At 40.2% G+C, this 22,833-nt stretch overlaps 1 protein-coding gene across 1 annotated transcript in view; it reads left to right on the forward strand.

Annotated features, from left to right (window-relative positions):
• The window catches only part of mao (monoamine oxidase), a 35,029-nt gene that overhangs the window by 6,271 nt on the left and 5,925 nt on the right, over positions 1-22,833 (forward strand). The window contains exons 2-6 of the mRNA XM_007571405.2: positions 6,779-6,873; positions 7,878-8,015; positions 19,735-19,839; positions 19,933-20,024; positions 20,813-20,954. Coding sequence (XP_007571467.2) covers positions 6,779-6,873; positions 7,878-8,015; positions 19,735-19,839; positions 19,933-20,024; positions 20,813-20,954 — 572 coding nt within the window. The remainder of the gene's footprint in view (positions 1-6,778; positions 6,874-7,877; positions 8,016-19,734; positions 19,840-19,932; positions 20,025-20,812; positions 20,955-22,833) is intronic.

Here is a 22,833-nt window from a genome sequence, read left to right on the forward strand (position 1 = left end):
TATACTGGATGTGGTTTTTACACTCCAACAGCAGGTCAGGCCGCCGCCTCCCATTGCTATTTTCAAGGCGGTTTTATATCACTCTCCAAAGCCGTCCGCTCTGAAGGTTTTAGTGTTTTGGGGGTTTTTTTTATGCAGTTCACATTTTTCAGGCTAAGGTGCCATAATACCTTATCGCTCATTCAGCAAAGCAAACTGACATTTTTCTGACAACCTGTCTAAATATCGTCAACGTGGCTCCAGAACTACTTTCTGCTTCCAGCTGTGCAAACAGCAGAACATTTTATTAGAGCTGCCAGTTACAGTCATTGTGCGTGTGTCTGTGTGTGTGTGTGTGTTTCCAGCAGCACATCTGAAGGAGGTGCTCTAGGCTGGAACTGTCAAACTCTTTGAAAAATGATCAAGCTGAATTCACAATCGTTCTATTAAATGCGTATGTTTTACATTTGTAGTTCTATTTTAGGGTTTTACAACAATGAAAATTCAACTTTGACAACAACTAGATCCATCTGACTTCTTACAGAGCAAAGGCACACGCTGTTAAGATGCTAAGATACTGCTAAAGACTCAAATTCAAAAGTACTTTATTAATCCCAAAGGGAAATTAAATGCTGTTGTAACTCATTAATTTAGATTCTTCAAACAATTATTGAAGATGGTGCTGGCTGTTGGCAGGAAAGATGTCTGCAGCAGTCTGTGCGGCACTAAATCTGAAGAAGCCTCTCACTGAAGATGCTATCCCTTCCCAAGACAGTATCGTGAAGAGGACGGTCAGGGTTGTCCATAATTTTCTTGATCTTATGAAGAATCCTTCTTTGCATCATCATCTCCAGAGGTTTTACAGTCGTCCCCTATATGAAACAAAGTTTATTAACCTAAGAATCTAAGGTGCAGCGATAAACTGGCAGACCGATCAGTCGGCCCAGATTTTCATTTTCAGGTAATCAGCAATACTCTCATGTGAAACCAGTGTTATACAGCTATCTTATCTACCGCCACAGGTCTGAAATTCAGGCGCACTGTGTTTCTGTTGGCCATATAATCACGCAAATTGAAATTACAAAAATGAATTTGCTTAATGGGAATACGCTAATTTAGAAAAAAACACGTTTTATTTATATACATGTATTTAAATTTTTTTATTTTTTTTTGGAAAAGTCTGCAGTAGGATGAGGTGATTTTTTGGGTGTATTGAAATTTGTGTATTTAGCGAAACTGTGATGGAAATTTATTTATTTTTTGCTTTACACCAGTCATGATCAACAACCGGTTGTTGCTACTGGCCAAAACGATGAAGAAGTCAACAGGAAGTGGTAGCAGGTTGATGGTGCAGCATGTTGTTCTTCACGATTTATTGCGTGAACAAACTAATTTACGTGTTTTCTTATTTAATGGAAACAAGTATCAGTGAAATTAGGAATCGGCAGGTCAAGCTTTTTAAAGATCGGTGATTGGCCAGAAAACTGCTATCGGTGCACTGCTAGCAGTTTGTGTTTAGCATGAAAATCAAAATCAGTTGAATCAAACAGGTGAGTTTATTGAAAATGTAGATTTTCGAACCAAACTGCAGTAAGTCTAATTTTATTTAAATTGATGAAAATAACTCACCGATATATTTGATATAATATTTGACCGAAATCGTAAAGATGCACCGTAGAGGGCCTGAAGAGCCACATGGGGCCGCAGGTTGCAGACTCCCTGGTCTGGGTCTCTAAATGTTCTGGTTAATACTTTGAAAAGGTCAAGTCGTCTGTTTGGTTTCTTGGTGACTGACGGTGTTTCGCCTCATTTCGCTGCTGTTAGACGGCTGCGGAAAGCGTCTGCTGCTGGGGAACACGAGATGGACCTAATGTGATTGCTCTGCGCTTTGTAAATGCCTCCCCCAGCGTAGATCGATACGGAGCCTGTCGGGGGCCCGATTCGAGTGGCAGGCTTGTCAGTCAGCCCCTGTTGGATCTCTCTTGTTTGTGCCTGCGTGTAAATAACACCCTGATCCAGACGAGACAGGCTCGCATTAAGGAGGGAACATGCAGACGTCTTTAACCAGAGAGACACTAGTTTGATTTTTAGCTCCACAGAGCTGGAAGACAACATGCTGACAGCTGTATAAAACACTGTGGCCTGCTTTAGAAGCCACTTTACTTATTGCTTTTTACTTTTTTTTAATCACCTTTAAACGTCTCATATCATCAACCTATTAGATATATATAACCCATGTAAATCCATATTCCAGTTCACAAATGATGATTTCAGTTCCTAAGGGAAAGAGTTATCCAAACCAACCTGGCTTCTATGTAATTGTCGTGTGACATGCGTCATAATCCTGCATCAGAAGAAGCCAGACGCGGTGAATCCAATGTCTGAAAATTCTGATTATGTACTTATAAAAGAAGTGCATCAGTGAAGCGCATCACATCCCAGTCCCACCACTCTGAGCTCTGACTGCACATCCAGACAGCCTACAGTCAACGCTCCACAAAAGACCGTCTCTGTTAGCTGTGCTTTGTTTTGTTTTTTTTTTGTTTCCTTCGTCTTATGATCTTGTGATGATTCATCGCTGAATAAACTTAAGATCAAAACGTAAACGGCTCCATCCATTATTACGTCTATAAAACTGTTTGCTGCTGCTTGACGTCGTCGTTCTTCATCTGTGCATGTGGGTCGCCGTTCACACTGAAGTCTGACTGCGGTCCGGTTTAATTAGTAACATCAACGACCATGTAAAAAAAATAAAAAAATAAAAAATTACATTTTAGGACAAAAAACTGGAGGTCTAAAAGGTGCACGTCTTTCATGAAGTTTGATTTTTGTCTACAAAAAATTCCCAATTTCACATTAATATGTGATGTTGTCTAATTGAAATGGAGCTTTGTGCTGTGTTTGAGTTTGGAACGTTCCCATTGATGCCAACTTTGCCTTTTTGTTACTGACTATAAATTTCTATTGGTGCTCTCTCAAATTTTGTTTAGTAGAATCAGAGCCATCAGTGAAAAATTAGAGCAGCTTAGACATATTTTACACATTCTACTGTGTTCCTGTATCAAAACCTGCCTTCACTGGGTTTGAAACTTTGGTATTGAGACGTACTGAGATGACCCCAATTCTGCTTTTAATGCACACGTTTTGCACTCCTGAACCGGTCTGCAGGTGTAACTGCGTACAGTTTGCACACTCGTGATAAAAGCCAGACCAGAAGGTTCCGGGTCGCCTCACGTTTTCTGTCCCTGAAGAAAGCTGATGTGATTTAGACGCCCTGGGGGGACAGAAGCTGTGAGAGCGAAGAGACGAGTGAGCAGCACCAAGGAGATAACACCACGCACAGGAAATGGCCCTTCAAGGACAGTAGGGCTGGAATAGTCACATGATCACAGACCGAGCCGGGAGAAGATCCAACAGGCTCAGATAAACAAGTCCTGCAGGAATGCTTGTGTTTACACGAGCTCTAACAGAAACGTCTTTGGCAGGGAGATTCTTTGTGTAAATAACCGTTAAACTGAACTAAATCACCTCCGACTGTAAGAACTGTACGTCCACTCATGAGGATATTGTTTTATATAGTTTGACTCGTCATATTCACACTAGCCTGTGTGAGTATGACGAGTCTTTGAAAAATGTGGACGAAAATGGAGCGGTGTCAGATTTTAGTGGTAGGATTTTGTCTTTGTAAAAGACCACGAGCCATTTCACCCGCTAGTGTTAGACTCTCGCGTTTGTTTTGGTTGTGTTTACCCAGAATGCCCTGCTTTTGGAACAGTGCTTGACGTACACAAACGCTTTCGAACCTTGCCAGAGTTCACTTCACCCGAACAGAGACGTGGGTTTTCAGACGGACCAGAGTCCGCTTTTTTTGGTCCGCATCAGAGTTCGATTGCGCGTTTGCTCCTCTCGAGTGGACCGAACTTTCTAAGGCAAATGAGTTGGATTAAGTCTGACTAAATAGGACTGGTGTCACACTTAATCTCAGTTCAAAGTTGTTACTCCAAAGCGGGAATGTGGTTCAGCGTGACGGACACACCACTTATCCTTCTTAAGTATGCAGCCTCGGCTCTGCGTTTCAAGGAGTCTGCATCTGTTTGATGAATGTCAGCGTCCACATCTTTATATCATCCATCATGTCCCGAGGTGCAGAGAGCCTGGAACAGCAGGGCTCAGAGGGAGGGAGAGAGAGAGGACTGCTTTCCCTCTCCTCACAGTCTCCACCATCGACAGGCTGACCTTTTCTGTCCGTTTAGGAATTCACTATAAACAAACGACAGATCCTACGCAAACTTGAAAACAGACACACATTAGCTGCCTTTTCTGTCCAAAAATAAAACAAAAACCATAAAGTATGACCGATTAGTGTACCCAGTGAGTAACAGAAAGCGATACATCATCATGTACCATCCATCAGGCTCTTCCTGTTTCTCATTTCATGGTTATTACCTCTCTCCCTTGCTAGAAGCATGAAAGTCCTGACTTTCATGGGTTGTTTTTTTATTCCCAGCTCCGTATGCTGATATGAACTTCACGTTGAATTGATCAGATATGATTCACGTTTCACATCAACCAAGTTGAAACCAGAAGTTTACATATACTGAATAAACACAAACACCTTTTTTCTCCTTCTGAAGGTACATCAGGCCAAACTTCTCTTGTTTCAATTGCTAAATCCCACAATAACAAGAGAAAGAAATTGTCAGATTTATTTAATGTTTTCTCTTGGAAAACAAAGAGGCTTTGGAAGCCTCTGATAGGCTAACTGGCACATTTCAGCTAACTGGAGGCTCTCCTTTGGATATTTTTAAGAACAGTCGTTCTCCACTGCAAATAGAGAAGTGTTGAGGTGAACGAGGCAGCTGTTAATCCTAATTCAGTGTTTGGAAGCATAGCCAAGACAAACTGAACAGCTTCGTTGAAACTAGCTAAACCTGCTGTAACTAGCTAGGTAGCTAGAATAAAATTCTAAACTGCAGAGAATCAATGTTTACAACTTCTCCATCTGTTTGCTGATTGGCCTGGTTGAAATTCTGCTGGAGGAATCCAAGTCAATGGGAGAAAACCCAGACTGAGCCGTGAGAAGAAATGAGAATCTAGCGGAATTGGTTAGGAAGGTGATTTCCACGCTAACGGATCGCTGCAGTCCCTGGGGAGTTCAAAACATGGACACTTCCGGTTTTAACTCAGATATTCACCACAGGAGCAGGTTAAAGCTGGTTTATACAACCAGTTAGATTTAGAGAGGTTGCTAAGGAAACGGTCAAAAACAAAAATCCTAGCAAGCTTTACATTCTTACATATGACCTTATTGAGTGAGACATTGACTGCTGTGTAAGTTATAGACAGACCATGTATGTACAACACAGGTTTAGAGATGTTTATTAGATCACTTTTCTGTTTTTAAATAGAAAAATGACAAATTCCTTATGGATTCTACTAATATGTTCATTTAATCTTAAATTTCATGATAAAATATATTTCTATGCTTTTCTATTGTCTGTTCATTCAGTAATGGAGTTGAACATAAAAAGCTTTCATCCTAGTTCAGTTAAAGTAGTGATTTATTCTTATATATAAGAATAAATCATATTTATATTGCTCTTTATCAACTAAAAAGGAAAAAATAAGAGGACGCCTCGCTAATGGAAAACCATCTCTGGGATCTGAGCATTATCCCAACAGGACGTTGGGTTTTAGCAGTGATAGCTGTAGGCATAAACAAGAGATGCAGACAGAGCCTCTTTGTTTTCAAGGACAGATGCTGCCCTTTTGAGCCGCGCTCAGGTAATAGCATCAATTTAACGGCAGAAGATTTGTGAGCCGTCTCTGGTCCGGCCTGATGCTCTCTCATAAGCTTGGCTCAACGGGGGGAGTTCAGACAGATAGGCAGGCAGGCAGGGCTGAGGCCGGATAAAACCCTACAAACTGGACTTAAACTGGTTTAAACCCCGCTGGTCTCAACAGGCTTAGTGGGACTCAGGAGGAGCAAGTTGTGGGAAGAGGTGGGGGTTAGCGAAGATGTTGAGGAAAGAAGGGAATTTAGGCCAGAGGACAGGAAAATATTTACACAGATGTGGTAACCTGGTGAGAGAGGAGCGGTGGGATAGTTTGTGAGCTGCCCTGTGTGTGTCTGGACCAAAAACTCGTTCGAATTTTAGAAGGAAGATGTTTTATTTCCTTGCTGTACTGAAAGTAAGACACAATAAAATGATCAAGGCCATTTAATATTGTTGTCAACAGAGTGCTTGCAGGAAAAATAAAGTTTTCAATTGAGATCACAGCAAAATCTTACCAAAGTATCTTTGGTCTAGTTTCTAGTACAAATATAGTACATTTGAAATGAGACAAAACTAACATACAAGTAAATTTTCAGCAAGAAATATGAGCTTGTTTTAAGTCAATAATATCGAAAAAGCAGTGATGGTTGTGAAGTCTAATGGCTACTGGGAGGAAGGATCTGCATTAACGCTCATTTGTGCACCTAGGATTCTCTGTCTAACACTGAGGCTTTGCTAACCAGAGATCTGTCTCCCAACACCAGCACCGGGTCAGACAGTCCATGACTGAAAGTGAAGCCGAGTCGTTTGCGCTGGTCTGTGTGTCTCACATGATCAGCACATTAGCTGCCTTGTGATTTATTGCTAAGAAGTATCCCGAGCCCTGCGGCGGTGTTTGTTTTCAACTCTCTACACTCATCTGTGGTTATCAAAAGTAAAGAAAAAAATTTAAAAAACATACAAATGAACATATTTTAACCACTTACATCTCTCTCCTTCGTGTGTTTTTCTGTGTTTTTCAGGTTTGAGCGCTGCAAAGCTGCTAAAAGCGAGCGGGCTGAATCCTGTAGTGCTGGAGGCCAGGGATCGAGTCGGCGGCCGTACCTTTACTGTCCGGGTACGACTGACATGTTCAGCTGTTTGGTACAGCAGGAATGTGCTTCTGAAATAAAGCCTTAAAGGGGCGGTGTTATGTAAAATTGACTTTTTTGAGCTTCATGTCATGTTATAATGTTATTCCTGTTATTATAATGTTCTATAATCAATGTATTCATCAATGTACATGTATGATGTACATGTAATTACATGTACAAGGCCAGGAGTGTGGCCTTGATTGTTTTTCCACAAATGTTTGAAGAATCCTTTAATCTCCCATGGCAACCATTCAGCTGTACAAAACACCTGGATGGACCTAGCCTCACCTCTTGCAGTTTCCCAGCTACTGAGATCCACCTCACAGAGCAGCCCTCACCTAAAACTCCCCCACCCAGCTCCTTCAGACTAGCCAGCAGCAATTAGCAAACACCTGGTGGAACTGCGCGTTTGCTGAGCTCATTATACTAACTAATTCTCAGAGCAACGCTGGTATAAATGTTGTTTAAGGGTTAATAGAGGAGCCACGTTGTCATGACTTCCTGTAGGCGGAGTTTCAGAAAGAGCAGGAGCTTCTTAAAGAGACAGAGGCCCAATTTCAAGGCATTAAAACACAGAGTCAAATTTCTTTTACCTGAACATTCATTCTATTTGTGAAAAGACAGGGAAAGAATTTTTGGTTCCAGTTTATTTGAAGCGGTGTGCATAAGACTGACACGACACATATAAACATGAAGCAGTCTTCATGAATGTTTACGACTGTCATGAAGACTCATTCAGTAAATAATGACACTTAACTCAAAGTTGACACTTTCAATGGACTTTTTCTACAAACAAAAGCATGGACTCATATTTTCTGAAAATGTTGAACTCTTGTTTTGTTCTGGTGCTTACAGTATTTTGTTCTGTTTGATCTCATGAAATAATCGTTACATATGTTTTGCTTATATTGCAGACTAAGCCCTGTTTTATACAACGTAACTCTGACCTCTTTTTGGCACTTGATCTGTTTCCCTCTGTTGCTTCCAGAACAAGGAGACAAAGTGGGTAGACCTCGGTGGGGCCTACATCGGACCGACTCAGAACCGCATCCTACGGTTGGCTAAAGAGTACGGCATTAAGACCTACAAAGTCAACGAGCAGGAACACCTGGTGCATTATGTCAACGTGAGTCCCTCAGTTTCATTAACTGCCTCACTTTTTCTTTCTGATGAAACATTAACATGTTCCTGAGATGTTTTTCTCTTCATCTTCCCCATTTCTGCTGATGGTTTCCACTTAAAGCTGCAGATATCCTGAGAGATTATCCAGGATTTACAGACCCATTCAATAAATTTCATCACCATTATTGAAAAGTCCATTTATTTCAGGAACTTTATCACTAAGTGAAACACAAATTCTAGAGTAATTACACACAGACTGATGTTTGAAATCCTTTATTAATGGTAATTATGATGACTTTCTGCTTGCTTAATGAAAACATGACATTTCAAATTAGAATATTACATCAGATCAGAAAAAAAAACAGTTTAAAAACAGAAATGTGGGCTTAGTTAGAATGTTTGAAAAGTTATTTTCCAAAGGTTTGTTTATTCTGATGAATGAGACTCATATATTTCAGTTTATTGAACATGGCTGTTTCTTTTTGTGTGATTCAATAGTCGGTGACTGCAGTGAGCAGGCGAGCTGAATTAGAGTATAGATTTATGACCCAAATCGAAATGACATGTATGATGGTCGAGTCGGGCTCAGGCGTCTGTGGCGCGTTTTTAATAAGCCTACAATACAACCAGCACAAAGAATCATCTTCTCTGTGCTGGTTGTATTGTTGGCTAATATTATAAGAACGCACCATAAAACCTGTGTTCATCTACTTATCTAGTCTAAACAGAAGAGCAGGAAGCTCAAAGAGTAGTTAATTAGACTCAATTAGTTATGTTGGATCATGATTGGACACCATGTCCGTCCACAGCTTTTATCAGGGTGTATATTTTAGACCCAATCCAGTCTCTAAACTAAATCTTCATGTGTTTTTTAGTGTAAGTTTCATATTTTTTTGTCAGAATTGTCTGGTATAGAGCTAATCGCTTTCTTTTGTTTCCATTGTGAACAAAAAAGTCTGTTTTCTGTATTATCAGATGTGAGGCATGAAACTCAGTTTGTAAATGCAACAGTTTATAATATCTGTATTCCAACAAAGCGTGAGCTCGGCCTTTTTTCTTTAAAATACCAGAATGATGCGTCCATTTCTTTCCTAAACGATGGATAGTCAGCTGCATTCTTGCAGTCTCACAGACCTGAGATGTTGTGTTTATAACAATCAGGTTTTGTGTGAAGATTTGATAACCCTAAACCAGTTTTAGGGGTAGTAGTGGATCATTAACTTTTTATGTTAAGAGCACAAGTAAAGTCACATTGCAGTGTGGGAGAGAAGTCAGTGAAAAACAGGATTTAGCTATAATTACAGAGTTGACATTTTAAGCTGTCTTTAAGCTAGCAGTTACCACACTTAGCATGGCTACCATTAAAACTTTTGGTCCAGTTTTTAGAGCAGATATTTTTAGTGTGCTTGAAATAAGGCAAAACTAACTTTTCAGCAAGCTACAAGAGCCTGTTTTAAGTCAATAAATCCTTCATATTGATGAGAAAGCAGAGTACTTAACTTATAACATGGGGAAAATGTCTTGTTAGAAGTGACATAATCTGCCAGTGGAACCAGCACTTCCTATCAATATTAAGAAATTATTTACTTACAACAATCTTCTGTATCTTGATGAAAAGATATAGGAGCTACTTGAAGCTTTTCAGCTTAAGCTAGCTTTGTTTTTACCGTGGTGTTTTCACTAGAAACTGGACCAAAAATACTTGGTAAGATGCTGACAACAGCTAGCTCTGTGTTCTCCCCTCTGTAACACCATCCACACCGAAGAGTCTAAATTAGCATGTTGCTTTCACTGGTTTGAAAAAGATCAGATTTCCAAATTTCTGACCAGTTGGTCACCGTTCAGGGTCAGTTAAACTGAACATGGATTAGTATGGAAGACATTCAAATTTTGTTAATATAATTGTGACCTATAATCTCTACAGATTATATTCGATTGGGCTTCATCAGATCCTGGTTATTTTGCTTGGCACAGAGTTACTCCCTTAGCTTTATGTGCTACAATTCTTGTTGAAGTTGGCTAAAAGTTTGCAGGCACTTTCTCTTGATAATTTTTCAGTCGCACCCTGGGCTACATTATCCTGACTATTAGGGACAGGAGTGTTTAAAAACCAAACCATATTGTTTCAGCCAGCAGGACAGCCTTCCTCTCTTCTCCACCATTAGCGACCAGAGAAGCTAATCTTTGCCTGAGGGATTTCTGTAATGTAGTTTCGTAATTCTTTAAGTAAATGAAAGGCAAACAAAGAGATACCATTTTCCTTTGTTCTTTCTGTTCTCTGCCTTATATCTCGTTTGGGTGGGTGCACCACTTTCCCTGGCACAGCTGAGCTCCTCCACCTGATTAAATTAGCCTTCGCTGCCATATACTCTGATATTCAGGTTGTAAAGCCGAGTAGTGCGGCTTGCAGCTCTCCTAGAGGAAATGGAGGATGTGTTTCAATCATAAGTGCAGGTGGACTTTGAGCTTTTGTCCTGAAGGTGTGGACACAATAGCGTGCAAATACACTTACAAAGCATTATCTGGAAAATTGTTCAAATGTCCACCACCGTACCGTTCAATTAAAGCCGTAGTAATCTAACAATTGAAGACACTGCGCTGCGTTCTATTATCTATTTTTGGCAAATCATTCATGAACACTTTCTCTTCTCTATTACTGTCTGTGTCACAAAGCAAATAGTACTGTTTACAGGGGCGGACGCTTATCGTATCGTTTATCATTTATCGTGATAAATTTCTTATAAGATTTTGATTTTGATCGTTGTCAGAAAACAAATTCCAATTATTGATATTTCAAAACTAAAACTGTTTGTATTGTCAGGGTTATTGTTCTAACTATTTTTTAGTTTTAAATTTTCAGGCTTGATATTTATTGTTTGATTGTCAATACAATTATTGATAAGTGATTGCTGTGGTATATTAGATACTGCTGTGGAAACTACTAGACTAGCTAATTTAAACATTTGCTCTACTTTGATCTGTCAGAGCAGGTTTATAGGTCACCTTTTTGTCCTAACTGGACAACAACACAACAAATTCTGCAGGACATCTACATGTTAAGGTTGTCAAAGTCAAGCTAGCATCCTCCTCTCCCTCACTAAAATTTTTCACTAAAACTTCGTCGTGTGTTGTTGTAATGTTGACAATTAGTAGCAAAACCCTGCTATTTGTCTATATTTCTTCTCTATGTCATATCTTTCCATTGTACATTTAAGATTCAGCGTGTCATGTTGATATCTTGTTAGCTAAAACCAGTCATCATTGGTGAGTAGTTTTTTTCCCCCCCTCCAACAGGAAGCTGGCTGGTCGGATCTTGCGCGTGTGACGCCACACTGCAGCATGTCTGTATTAGTGTTTCACGATTTTATAAAACAACCATTCAGCTTAAACACTGGTTGTGACTTTTCTATCCTTTCATCAAACTATAATAACTTCATCACTTTATTAAACCTACGAATGCAAATGCACTTAAAATGCATCCTTGTTTTGAGTTTTTATTTCTATTATGTTGGAGTTTTGGCCCTAAGCCTCTATTTGCAATTAAGCTGCACCAGTTATATAATGACTGATTGCCAGTGAAGCCTGGTTTGGACCCATCGCTGTGTCAGTAGCTCTCATGTTCTATTGACCTACTTCAGCAGCCGTCTGTCATGTCACCAGTAAACACACAAGCGGCAGTCAGAAAAGAAACCTCACACTGACTGTTGTCGTCACGTGAGCTCCTGCGTCTCCTTGGCGACTATCTACTGCAAGATGTACGATCGGCGCAGCACTCACAGCTTCCTGGCTGGTTTCCATGGCAGCCATCCTCATCAAAAGCTGCTCAACAAGACGCCTCTGAGTGGATATTTTTGTGTGTGTGAGTTTGGCTTTGTATTTGATACAGTGTAAGGACCATTTTTCTAACAACTACCGTGTTGTGGGGACCGACTGTTTAGCTCCTGATGCTGCTTTGGCTTAGGGTTAGCTTAGGGTTAGGCTATAGAAATGAATGGACGTCAATGCCATGTCCCGGTGAAGATGGAAAGATCCTGTACGCATGTGTGTGTTTGTGCTTTAATTTGTTCGAGAACACAGATGTGTGAAGAGGGGTGGAATTGATTGGAACTGATCGAACAGCTGACTCTGCAGAAACCTGGGAGAATCTGATTGGTTGGATGTCCATGTTGAATATTGAACAGCAGCCTGTCACTGTCTGAATCCAAACACAGGCCGCTTTGTTTCCACCGTTTAACCTCCAGTAAAAATAGTCAACTCTACTGTCCTATTGTATTACATCAGGGGTGTCCAAAGTTGGTCCTGGAGGGCCGACATCCTGCATGTTTTAGTTCTCTCCCTGGTTTAACACACCTGGATCAAATGATGGCTCATTAGAGGCCTAAAAGGAACATTGACAAGCTGAAAAGGTTGTTACTATCACCAGGGAGAGAACTAAAACATGCAGGATGCCGGCCCTCGAGGACCGACTTTGGACACCCCTGTATTACATGGTCTAAATGCTATATTTAGAGCAGAAAAGCTGCTGTTTAAAATGATATGGTAACGGTGGATTTCACCAGACTTTGGCACTTTCTGTGACATTCTGCTCAAATCTATAAGACGTTTTTGTATTTTTGTTGCCATTTAAGTTGTGTAAGATTGAATTTGAGATTTCCTTTTTCTCATACTTTATAAATTGCCTGCTGGCACTGGCTTATGGTGCACATAGACATGGCTGGTTTCATTTGTATAACACAAGCAAAAACATTATTATAAGTAAAAATACATTAAAATAATTACACTGAATTTGAGGCACAACTTGAATCATCTATTTTTTGTAAAGTGCCTCAAGATGACATTGTTTGTGAATTGGCGCAAGATGAGTAGACTGAATTGAATGAATTAATAACTGTACCAGCATGGTGTAATGCTGTCCAATCTGAGCTATTCAGTTCTTGTAGAAACCAAACAGAAGTGAGTCAAGTAGACAGCCTTGAGGAACCCCATGTTTGATCTTTATTTGCTCAAACTTATAGAACCACAGAATCTTGTTTCTGTACCCAGATCGGTGTGAGATGATCCACTCCAGCAGAGTGTCGGGTACAGATAGACAACACATATTTCAGCTTGGTAATAAAAGCTATCTTGGTAATCAGGACAAACACTTCATGGTGTTTTAGAAAAACAAGGTTTCCCTTCAGACGTTTATAAAAAGCCGTCATTCTTGGCCGCAGAGCGTTTTGAAGTTCCCTTTAGTTCAACTTATGGAATTGAAAACAAGGAATGTAAAGTTGTAAAGATTCCAACAAAGCTTGAATTTTGATTCGTACAGAAGCGCTTTAGAAAAAATAAAGCCAAAAAGATGGCGGCATCACAACGTTTCCTATCGTCCTAATGTCGCTTTGTGAAGGAGCAGGAAGCATTCAGGCTGATGTTTACACCAGCATGACAGCATCTGGCTGTCATTTTTTCTGGTAAAACCGGGAGTTTGTAGTAATCTGGTAAGCCTTTGTGTAATTAGGGTTAGCTTTCAAGCAAGCCGCGAAGCTAATCAGCTTTTCTGTTGCAGATTCTAATCCTAAAGGCCAGAGCTGGTTTCCTCTATCAACAAACTAGTGTCTAATGGGCAGTGCAGCTCCGCAATGGACTCACTATCAGAGATGGGGAAATGCTCTCTGAATAAATACGCTGCTCCTTATCAGAGATTGGGAAAGAGCGCTGCTGCTCCCTCTGTACCGCGGAGAGTTCTGTTGGGTTGAGCAGCTTCTGCTCCTCTCTGGCTGTTGGTCCGTTTATGTTGAGAGAAGCGGCTGAAATCAAGCATGCTCATGTTTTGTAAGACCTTTTCATGTCTAGAGTAATTAATGGGAGTTTTACGGTGCATTCACTGTTTAATCCGCTTTAGCCGAACTCCAGTTCGTTTGCCGAGGAAGACTTGGTCTTGGAGTAAGCTCTGGCACAGTGAGAGCTCCAAAAGCAGGCAGCGGATTCTAGCGCAGGGCATTCTGGGTAAATACAACCAAAGCAAGCTAGCCAGTTTGAGCTAACAGGAGAAATACCTGCTGATCTTCAACCAATGGCAAAAGAGAAATCCTACAACCGCTACAGTTTGACGCCACTCCATTTTTGTTTACCTTTGGTGAAGAAGGAAGTTGTGCTCAGTGTCTTCTCCAATGGCTTTTCATGGCGTTTTCTTCAGTGGTTCTTGGTGCAGCGCCGCCACAGGCGAGGAGGGGAACTGGCCTCTCAAAGCATTTGGTTGGTTTGTCTCTGCTGTGTGAAAGAGAACCAGCTGAAAATGAAACAACCCTTGTTGTTTTACTCCTAATTTATTACTCACTTCATGAACTGAAAAAAAAAAAGTTTTTTATCCATTGAAAAGAAACTATGATGCCAAATGACTGTACACATGTTTGACTCGGACATAATCATGATGGTGTAATGGTGGATTTGAGTTGTGGGCTGTTGGATAATTCTAGCACCGGATCAGGACTCAGTAGCTGAGCAGATGCTGTGATTAAATCCCAGTTAATGTGATGTTTGAGTGTCAGAGAGCCGCTCCATCCTGGAGAACCGCTTTCTGCTCTGACTGACCTGCAGCTCACTGATGTGGAAGGACGGCGGCCGTCCTCCTCCTCCCTCCGCTCTCCTGTCTTTCTATTCATTTGGCCAGCGTAACCATGGTGACAGATCACAGCACCGGGTAATATACATGCTGTTCCTCATCCTCTGCAGGTGTAACTTGAAAAAAAATATGACAATACCACTAAACATTTTGTGGATTTCAGCTGAAAGGAAAATTCACATATTACATGGAGCCGTTGCACAAAGAATAATATCAGTTTATTTGAATCGTTTATTTCTGCCCATTTGAACCATCAGGGGTCTGCAGCCACAAGTGGCTCTTTAGGGCCCCTAGTGTTGACTCTTAGTGACTTTGACCAAAAACAATAAAGTATGAAACAGGTTTTAAAAATGCAAGAATAATAAATAAGAGCTGTTGCAGTTTCTAATACCTATTATTTAGAGAAAGTTTTTTGCAGTATTTCTTTTATGCAGCAGCATATTGGAGCCAAAAATCTCTGAAGTGTTGAGATTAATCTCAGAAATTGTCCCGAAAAAAATAAAATAAAATAAAATAAAAAGACTTAACAAGTTGAACATTTGCTAGTTTTTTTTCCTCTAACAAATTTCCAACTTTTAAATCTCTGAAATTTCAGTTTTTTCTAGAAATTTTCTGAGATTGATCTCAACATTTTTGATTTTTTTCTAGCAAATCTTTGACTTTTGAAACTCAAAAATGTTCTCGTTTTTTTCTCGAAAATTTCTGAGCTTGATCTCAAAGTCTGAGCTTTTTTTGGCAGAAATTTACCCCTCCATTTTTGTTCTATCTGCATTGGCCTAATCATATTTCATTTTATTTTAGTCTTGCCTAAATAACTCCTGAGCTTTTTTTTTTAAATTCTTATTTGAAGATTTAAAGAAAATCTATGCATTCACATTTATAGAAATGTTTGATTTTCAGAAAAGTTCTAGTTGTTTTTCTTTCATTTAAAAAAATAAATCTTAAAGATATGGATTTTTTTTTAAAAAAATGGACAGACTGCACAGTGTGTGCTGTCAGAAGCTGCTCCATGGTTCTGCATGGAGGCCCAGCCTGAGGGTCGCTCAGGAGGCCCAGGCTGCTGTTTCATACGACAAGTGAACCAAACCGACAACCTCATGTACTTCAGTGGACATAAGTCCACACAATGAAAATACCCCGACGCTAAGCTTTTACTCACATACAACCTGCTATTCAACTAAAACACAAACACCTGTTTGACGGACAAACGTAAAGCAAGACAAGAAGACCTGCATTAATCAGATGATGTAAATGTTAACGCCGTGAAACTGATTCTGTATTTAAGCAGCTTTTAGTTTCATTTCAACATTCAGCCGTCTTGAAATCATAAACATAACTGGACAAAATATCGGACAGCTTGGACGCGACAGAAACTGGACATTTAGATGAGACAGAAACTTCTTGCAAACGTTTTTATGGTGCTTGACTAGGAGACAAAAAATAAAAAAAACTTAATGAATACAGTAAAATAGTTGCTTGGAAATAATAATTATAAGACATTTGTGTAATTTAAGTTTTTGTTTGTTTGTTTTTTTCGTTTTTGGAAAGGTTTTAAAAATGTTTAACTTTCACACTGGACCAAAAAGTCATAATCTCTGGTAGAATAAACATTTGGATGAAATAATTCATTTTTTGTTTTTTTTATTTTCCTGTTGGTTGGTCTTAGATTTTATTTCAAGTATCAATAAAAAAAGTCTTTAAAAGACTTGAATTTAACTTGACTTAAGCTGGAAGAACTAAAGCTTAGCAAGTTCACTTCATATCTTTATATTTAAGAAAAACTAAAGAACAAGAATAATGTACTTTTAAAAATTGTCGACTCATGTATAGTACACTTAATCAGCAAGAAAATGTTTGTACACTTTAAGTTTTGTATCATTATTCTGTTCTATGAAGTTTTAAGAATAGTTGTGAAAAAGAATTTGTTCACATTCAACACACCTGGTAAAATAAAAGTTAAATAAATCTAAAATAAAAACGAGGCTGTTGCACCTTTACATGTGTTTGCTCTGGGCTGCTGAAGGTGAATGCGTTCACGTCTAACTGAAGGTGATTTCTGGTCCACATGAAGCACAAAAACAGTGTTACAGAGAAATGTCTTATTGACCAGAGGGGAGTACTTTGAATTTATGACGTGCAACTGGTTTGGAGAAAAGAGTTTCCAGAATCATAAAAGAGAAATGGCTGACTGAGTCTGGCACGGCGCCCTGGGCGCCCTTGGAAATGTGAAGGTTTATCCAAAGCAATCTGAGCTTTTAAAGTTTATTCAATTGATTTTCAGCATTTCAAAAAAAAAAAAAGAAAAAAAAAAGAAAAAAAAAAACGTCTACAGTTACAACATTCCCAAACCGATTTTATCTGCTGTCAAAGGCTGACGTCTGCTAGCATTCAGTTACTGTTTAACATCAAAATGGGATTTTATGAGCAGGAAACAGCTGGTGAAAGCTCAAGTCAAACCTTTACAAGGAAAAATGAGGCTGATGTGGCGGTTTTATGTAAGATGCATCTGCAGAAAACCAAAATAAACAACAGTGAAGTTACATTGAACAGCCAGTAATGGTTTGAAAAGACTTCTAGTCACCACAAACAGACCAACTTTGATGACAGAGGATCAGCCTGGAAGGGACTCTGGGATTTGCAGAACAGACACAGCTCTGGATAAAAAAATAAGAGACCGCTGCAAAATGATGAGTTTCTCTGATTTTACTCTTTATAGGAATATGTTTGAGTAAAATGAACTCTGTTCTTTTATTCTATGAACTACTGACATGTTTCTGGAAAGTCCAAGCAAAAATTTTGCATTTATTTGCAGAAAATGAGAAATGGTCAAAAAAACGAAAAAGATGCAGCGCTTCCAGGCCTCAAACAATGCAAAGAAAACAAGTTAATTTAGAAACAACAATACTAAAGTTTTGAAAACTCAGGAAGAGTTCAGGAATCAGTATCTGGTGCAATAACTGAGGTTTTCAATGGGGTTCAATGCAGTGGATAATAATATCTTTTCCAGAGCTCTGAGCTCTGATTGGACAACGTTACCTACTGCAGATTCCATGCAGACATCAGTATTCAGGTTGTCTGCACATTCTTAAAATGTCTTAATTCATGTATCTAAAATTAAGGCCTTAAATAAGTTAATCGCAGGTCAGGTCTGTTTCATCTCGTATATGTAACATTTTCTGTCAGGTGAAAGTTTGAGTTGTGACTTAAGGCTAATGCTAACTAGCTGCTAACATACCCTTGCTAGTTTGTTGGCTGCCTTTTTTGTTTTTGCATATTTCAGTGCAAATTTGTCTGCGGTTGGCTGGACGATGTTCATCTTCACTTCTGCTGTCAACCTGTACAATACTGACAACAAAGCTTGGCACTACATGCTGTTGGAGAAGCACAAAGCAGAGCAGAAACTTCACAAGCTTTTGCAATGCTTGTTTGCAATGCATCATTCCATAGATTTATTGCTTTGAGTTTTTTGGCCTTAAATTTAAGTCAAGGTTGCTTTAAACTTGACTTGAAGACCTGCAGAGGCCCCGGTATCAGCGGGACAATCTGACGGTCACTGGAGGTCAGCTGTAAACCGGAGTGAACGTGGAATCGGCACGTTTCCACCGATAGCGTGTGAGTGAAGCTTATCTGTCTCAATTTGTGCCCTCTCAGCACTTTTTCCCAATGTGGCACATAAACAGCAGGTGGTCCCATTCAAACTGTGTGTGGAATTATGGATGCTGTTATCTGGAGTAGTAAAATATTACACAAGCCCTTCCTCTTGCCTACACAGCCCTTTGAGTCCTGATCAGTCACTGTGACTAAGCAGTCTGTAGGTCAGCCGGAGGCCAAAGGTCAACCGCTATGCTAATCTGAACAGTTCACACACATTCAGCAAACTTGCAGTATGGGGTAAAGGGTATCCCCAAACCCCACCCCAGCCTTCCAGTCCAGAACCAAGATGCATAAAGAATAAATATTACTTCTAATGCTCTGAACTGATCAGGATTTAGAACTTTGATGCGAGTCCTTCAGGTCTTTACTGCTGCTTGGCTAATATGTTTGTGTTGTTTTCCATTCAAGTTGTTGTGGAGAAAAATAGATGATGGTCATTTTGACACTGATATTTAATAGCTTTGCTATGGGAAGTCTTTTAAAAAACAGTTTCATGAGATCTATTCATAAGTCAGCCACGGCGCTAGCGCTCATTATTAGCCAGCAGAGGAAACGTTGGTGTCTTATTGGGGCGTTGAAGCAACATGCTCTTTACTTTGGAGTGACTACGCATATGTACGGCGTTTTGGGGGAGTCATGGTGGCGATTTATTTTTCAAGGAATAGCTGTGGATTCAACACCTTAGAAAGACAAACTCAGTGTTTATGAACTTAGTGATGCTCTGAGACCCCCGGTGGAGAAAGCTGAGCGTCCTCCAAGGAGGCCAGTGCCTCAAATAAGCACGTTACTGCTGCATGCTAACCGGCATGATGGGAACAAAGGGTTTCCGTTGCAGTTTCGTTGAAGTACACCAATTCCGATATAGCTGAGAGAAAACAAAACAAAAAAAACATCTTATCCCAGTGCAAAAACTTTTTATGGAAAAAGTGATTTTTTTGTAAATTGCCATGTTTCCATAAAGCAACTTTATTTTTGTAATTCCAATTTATGGTCAATGGAAATCCAGCTAGTGACCATGACGCGTCACAGGAATATGGAGTGTTTTACTAAAGCCAAGAAGCGATGTCGGTGCTGTGGTTGTTTTGTTTTTTTTTTCATTGTTTTTTACAGGACACATACAATATATCTAATATATTGTAACATCATCGGTTATAATGTTATAACCGATGAATATCTGTTATCAGTTATAACATTATTGTTAGTATTGGTAAAAGATATTGTCATATCGGGGCATTCTAAAACAAAATCTCGAGAAAGGGAACAGTTGTGGTTCAAGGTGACTGCAGTCAGAGAGTATCGGAGGAACCGATGGGTCCAACATGGCAGCCAGTACTTACATCAGCCGTTTGTCTCTGTAAACAATCTTATCTGCTTCCATTGTAAATCCCGCGATAAAGGAAGCAGTCTTCAGGGACTTATCAAGTCCACGGGGAGATTATAACGGTGTTTTTTATCGATCGGACAGGGAAAGTCGTACCCGTTCAAAGGCTCCTTCCCTCCCATGTGGAACCCCATCGTCTACATGGACTTCAACAACCTCTTCAGGACGATGGACGAGATGGGCCAGGAGGTGACGCTACACTCAGTCTAGATCATTCACATTGCCGTTTTGCTGCTTCGGCGTCCCTCTGCAGTTTTCTCATGCTGCCATCTGAATCTGTAGATTCCCAGAGAGGCGCCCTGGAGAGCTCCCCATGCCTTAGAGTGGGACAACATGACCATGCAGGAGCTGTTCAACAAAATCTGCTGGACCAGGTGACAGAACTGAAGATTTCCAGTTTAGCTTTGTTTTTCTTTCTTTTTTTTAAATCTCTCTAAGTTTTTTAGCATCCTAAAACATGCCTGTGGTTTGTAAATGCCACAGAAATAAAATCATACCAAATCTAAATTGTTCCTAACAAAACATGCAACAGCGTCACCAAGTCGGTAACCTCATTTTCCCCTGCTTTAAAGAAATTATAATATCATTAAAAATGTAAATTATGCAAACAGTTGCAACCAGATATTTAAATACAGTCAAAAAGAAACCAGATTTTCTTTTTTTTTCAACCAGATTATCAGTCAGAATATCAGACACATCTGAGTTGAAAGGTCACACAGACAGAAAGAAGTTTTCACTCCTGGAGGAAATAGGATGAAATGTGAGAACGTCATCTAAACTGTACAAGGATGCGCCTTGCTGCAGGAGGGACTGGTGCGCTTCACATGTAGAAACCTCATGAGGAAAGAACATTATGTGAAAAAATAGACACAACATCTCTAAACATCAGCCAGGAGGCTGAAGCTGGGGTCCAGCTGATGTCTCACACAGAATAATTTATCTGAAATGGGTTTTTTTCTGTTCATGAAAATTGTAGCTAATGCAATTTTCATGAATTAGCTACAATTTTCAGAAATTGCAGAAATTGAGAATATGACGTTAGACCAAACCGAAAAGCATCTTTAGAGGTGGAAATGTCAACCGTGAAAAAAAGTTTACTTCAATAAAAACCAGTACCATGCGCTTCATGCATTTTTTTCCGTTCCCCTGTTTCCCTCCACAGTGCAGTTCGCCGCTTCGCCACCCTGTTTGTCAACGTGAACGTGACCTCTGAACCCCACGAGGTGTCGGCCCTGTGGTTCCTCTGGTACGTGAAGCAGTGCGGGGGGACGATGAGGATCTTCTCCACCACCAACGGGGGGCAGGTGTGTGTGCAGGGCCGAGTTTCTGTCATCCAAATGGAAAACCTCCAGGTTAAAGGGGCGGCATCATGTCAAATCGACTATTTTTAAGCTGTACATGATGTTATAATGTTATTTCTTGATCAAAACATTACCATAACTCTTTCATGCATGTTTGAGAAAACATTTAATCTCCCATGGCAACTATTCACGGGGTTGCCTAAACGCTTGAGCTGCCCAAGCTCCGCCTTGTCCACACTGCTCCTCCTCAGAGCTGCAGTTTCCTTCCGCACTCGCTCCTTCAGACTAGCAGCAGCAGCAGTTAGCAAACGCCTGGTGGAGCTGAGCATTCGCTGATCTTATCTTAGGAACTAGCCTTCAGCTCCTAAGAACGATGTTAAAGGCTTAATGGGGAAACCGTTGTGTTGGAAAGAGCAGGAGCTTCTTAAAGAGACAGAAGCCCAATTTCAAGGCGTTATATAGCAAAGTCACATGTCTTTTAAGTCTCATTTGATATCTACTGAATTTTTTATAACTGACAATAATATAGTTCTTCATTGTGCTAATTTGTACAATATGTTTGGAAAATGCATAAAACCGCCTCTTTAAATGAAGTAAAATCTGAATCTGTTTGTTTACAAATTGACGCACATCCTAAATTTGGGCATTATGAAATCCCTCCGCCTCTCCAGATGGAAGTACAGTGATGCAGAGCGTCCGGAGCAGACAGAGCCATGCTGGTTTTCTGGGTCTGGGGCCGGGGGCCAGGGACTGGGTCCGGGGACTGCTAGTGGCAGATCCTGAATTAGTCTTGGTGTTTTTTTTTGTGTGCGCTGCATCAGCTGAGGTTCATTACAGGCCTAACAAAGGCTGCTTTCTTGCGGTGCTAGGGGAAGTTCATTCCCCTCCAGAGCTCAGTGACCCCTCGTTGCCATGACGACCGGGGCCTGGGTCTGTGTGTCTCTGCAAACTGGTGACGCTGACATCGTTTTACAGTTTTCAAGTTCTAAAACTTACACAAAATGATGCATGGAGGACAGCGGAAGCAGTCACTGCAACTTTAAAAAAAAAAAAAATCTGTTTCAAGTATTTATTTTTTTTAAACCGTGATGATTAATGTTTCGCTCCGTTCTCTGCCAGGACCGATTCAGGTTCAGCTTTTAATTTAGTCGCGTCTGACTGGCGAATTGCACACAAAGGCCAGAACGGAATCCGCCCAACGCGGTTAGTGATCGGGGAAGGCAGAGACGCCGACGCCAAGCACAACGAAAAGGTCGCTGCCTAATCAATGTTGTGAGTCAGAGCGTTGGCAGCACCTCATTTCTCTCCAAACCTCCCAACCCCAAAACGAAGACAGTCTTCATGATTTAGCAGTTGCTGGCCGGAGCTCTGCACACACAAATTTGCAGCGGAGGGAAAGGAGGACGAGTGAAGATAGTAGTGCAGAACATCTGGGAGCAAAACAGATTTGATCAGATCCTCCACTGAACACGGCTTTGATCTGCAGGAAGAGCTGATCTCTGTGAGACCGGACAGAGGGGCGAGGATTTCACTGAGGCTTAAGAGAACAGTTTGGATCTGCACTGTGAAGAATCTGTATTGATTGTACAGCAAGAAATGCATTAGAATTACAGTAAAATCAACAGAATTACAGTAAACTAGTAAGAATTGCAGCAAAATTAACATAATTCTGCAAAACGAAGTGTTGTAGTAAAACTAACAAAATTCCAGCAAAAAAAATGTGTAAAAAAATCCCACAATTTTAACTCCTCAGAATAATTCTTCCACACATGAATCCCTCTAATGGAAGCGCAGAGGTTTTTAAGATTCGCCTTGAACTTTAGTTTTTCTAAACTTTCCCTCTTGGGTTGTTTATTTCGTTTCAAACTACCTCTGCACACAC

Source organism: Poecilia formosa, unplaced genomic scaffold (genome assembly GCF_000485575.1).
Source record: "Poecilia formosa unplaced genomic scaffold, Poecilia_formosa-5.1.2 Scaffold280, whole genome shotgun sequence".
NCBI classification, from domain to species: domain Eukaryota; kingdom Metazoa; phylum Chordata; class Actinopteri; order Cyprinodontiformes; family Poeciliidae; genus Poecilia; species Poecilia formosa.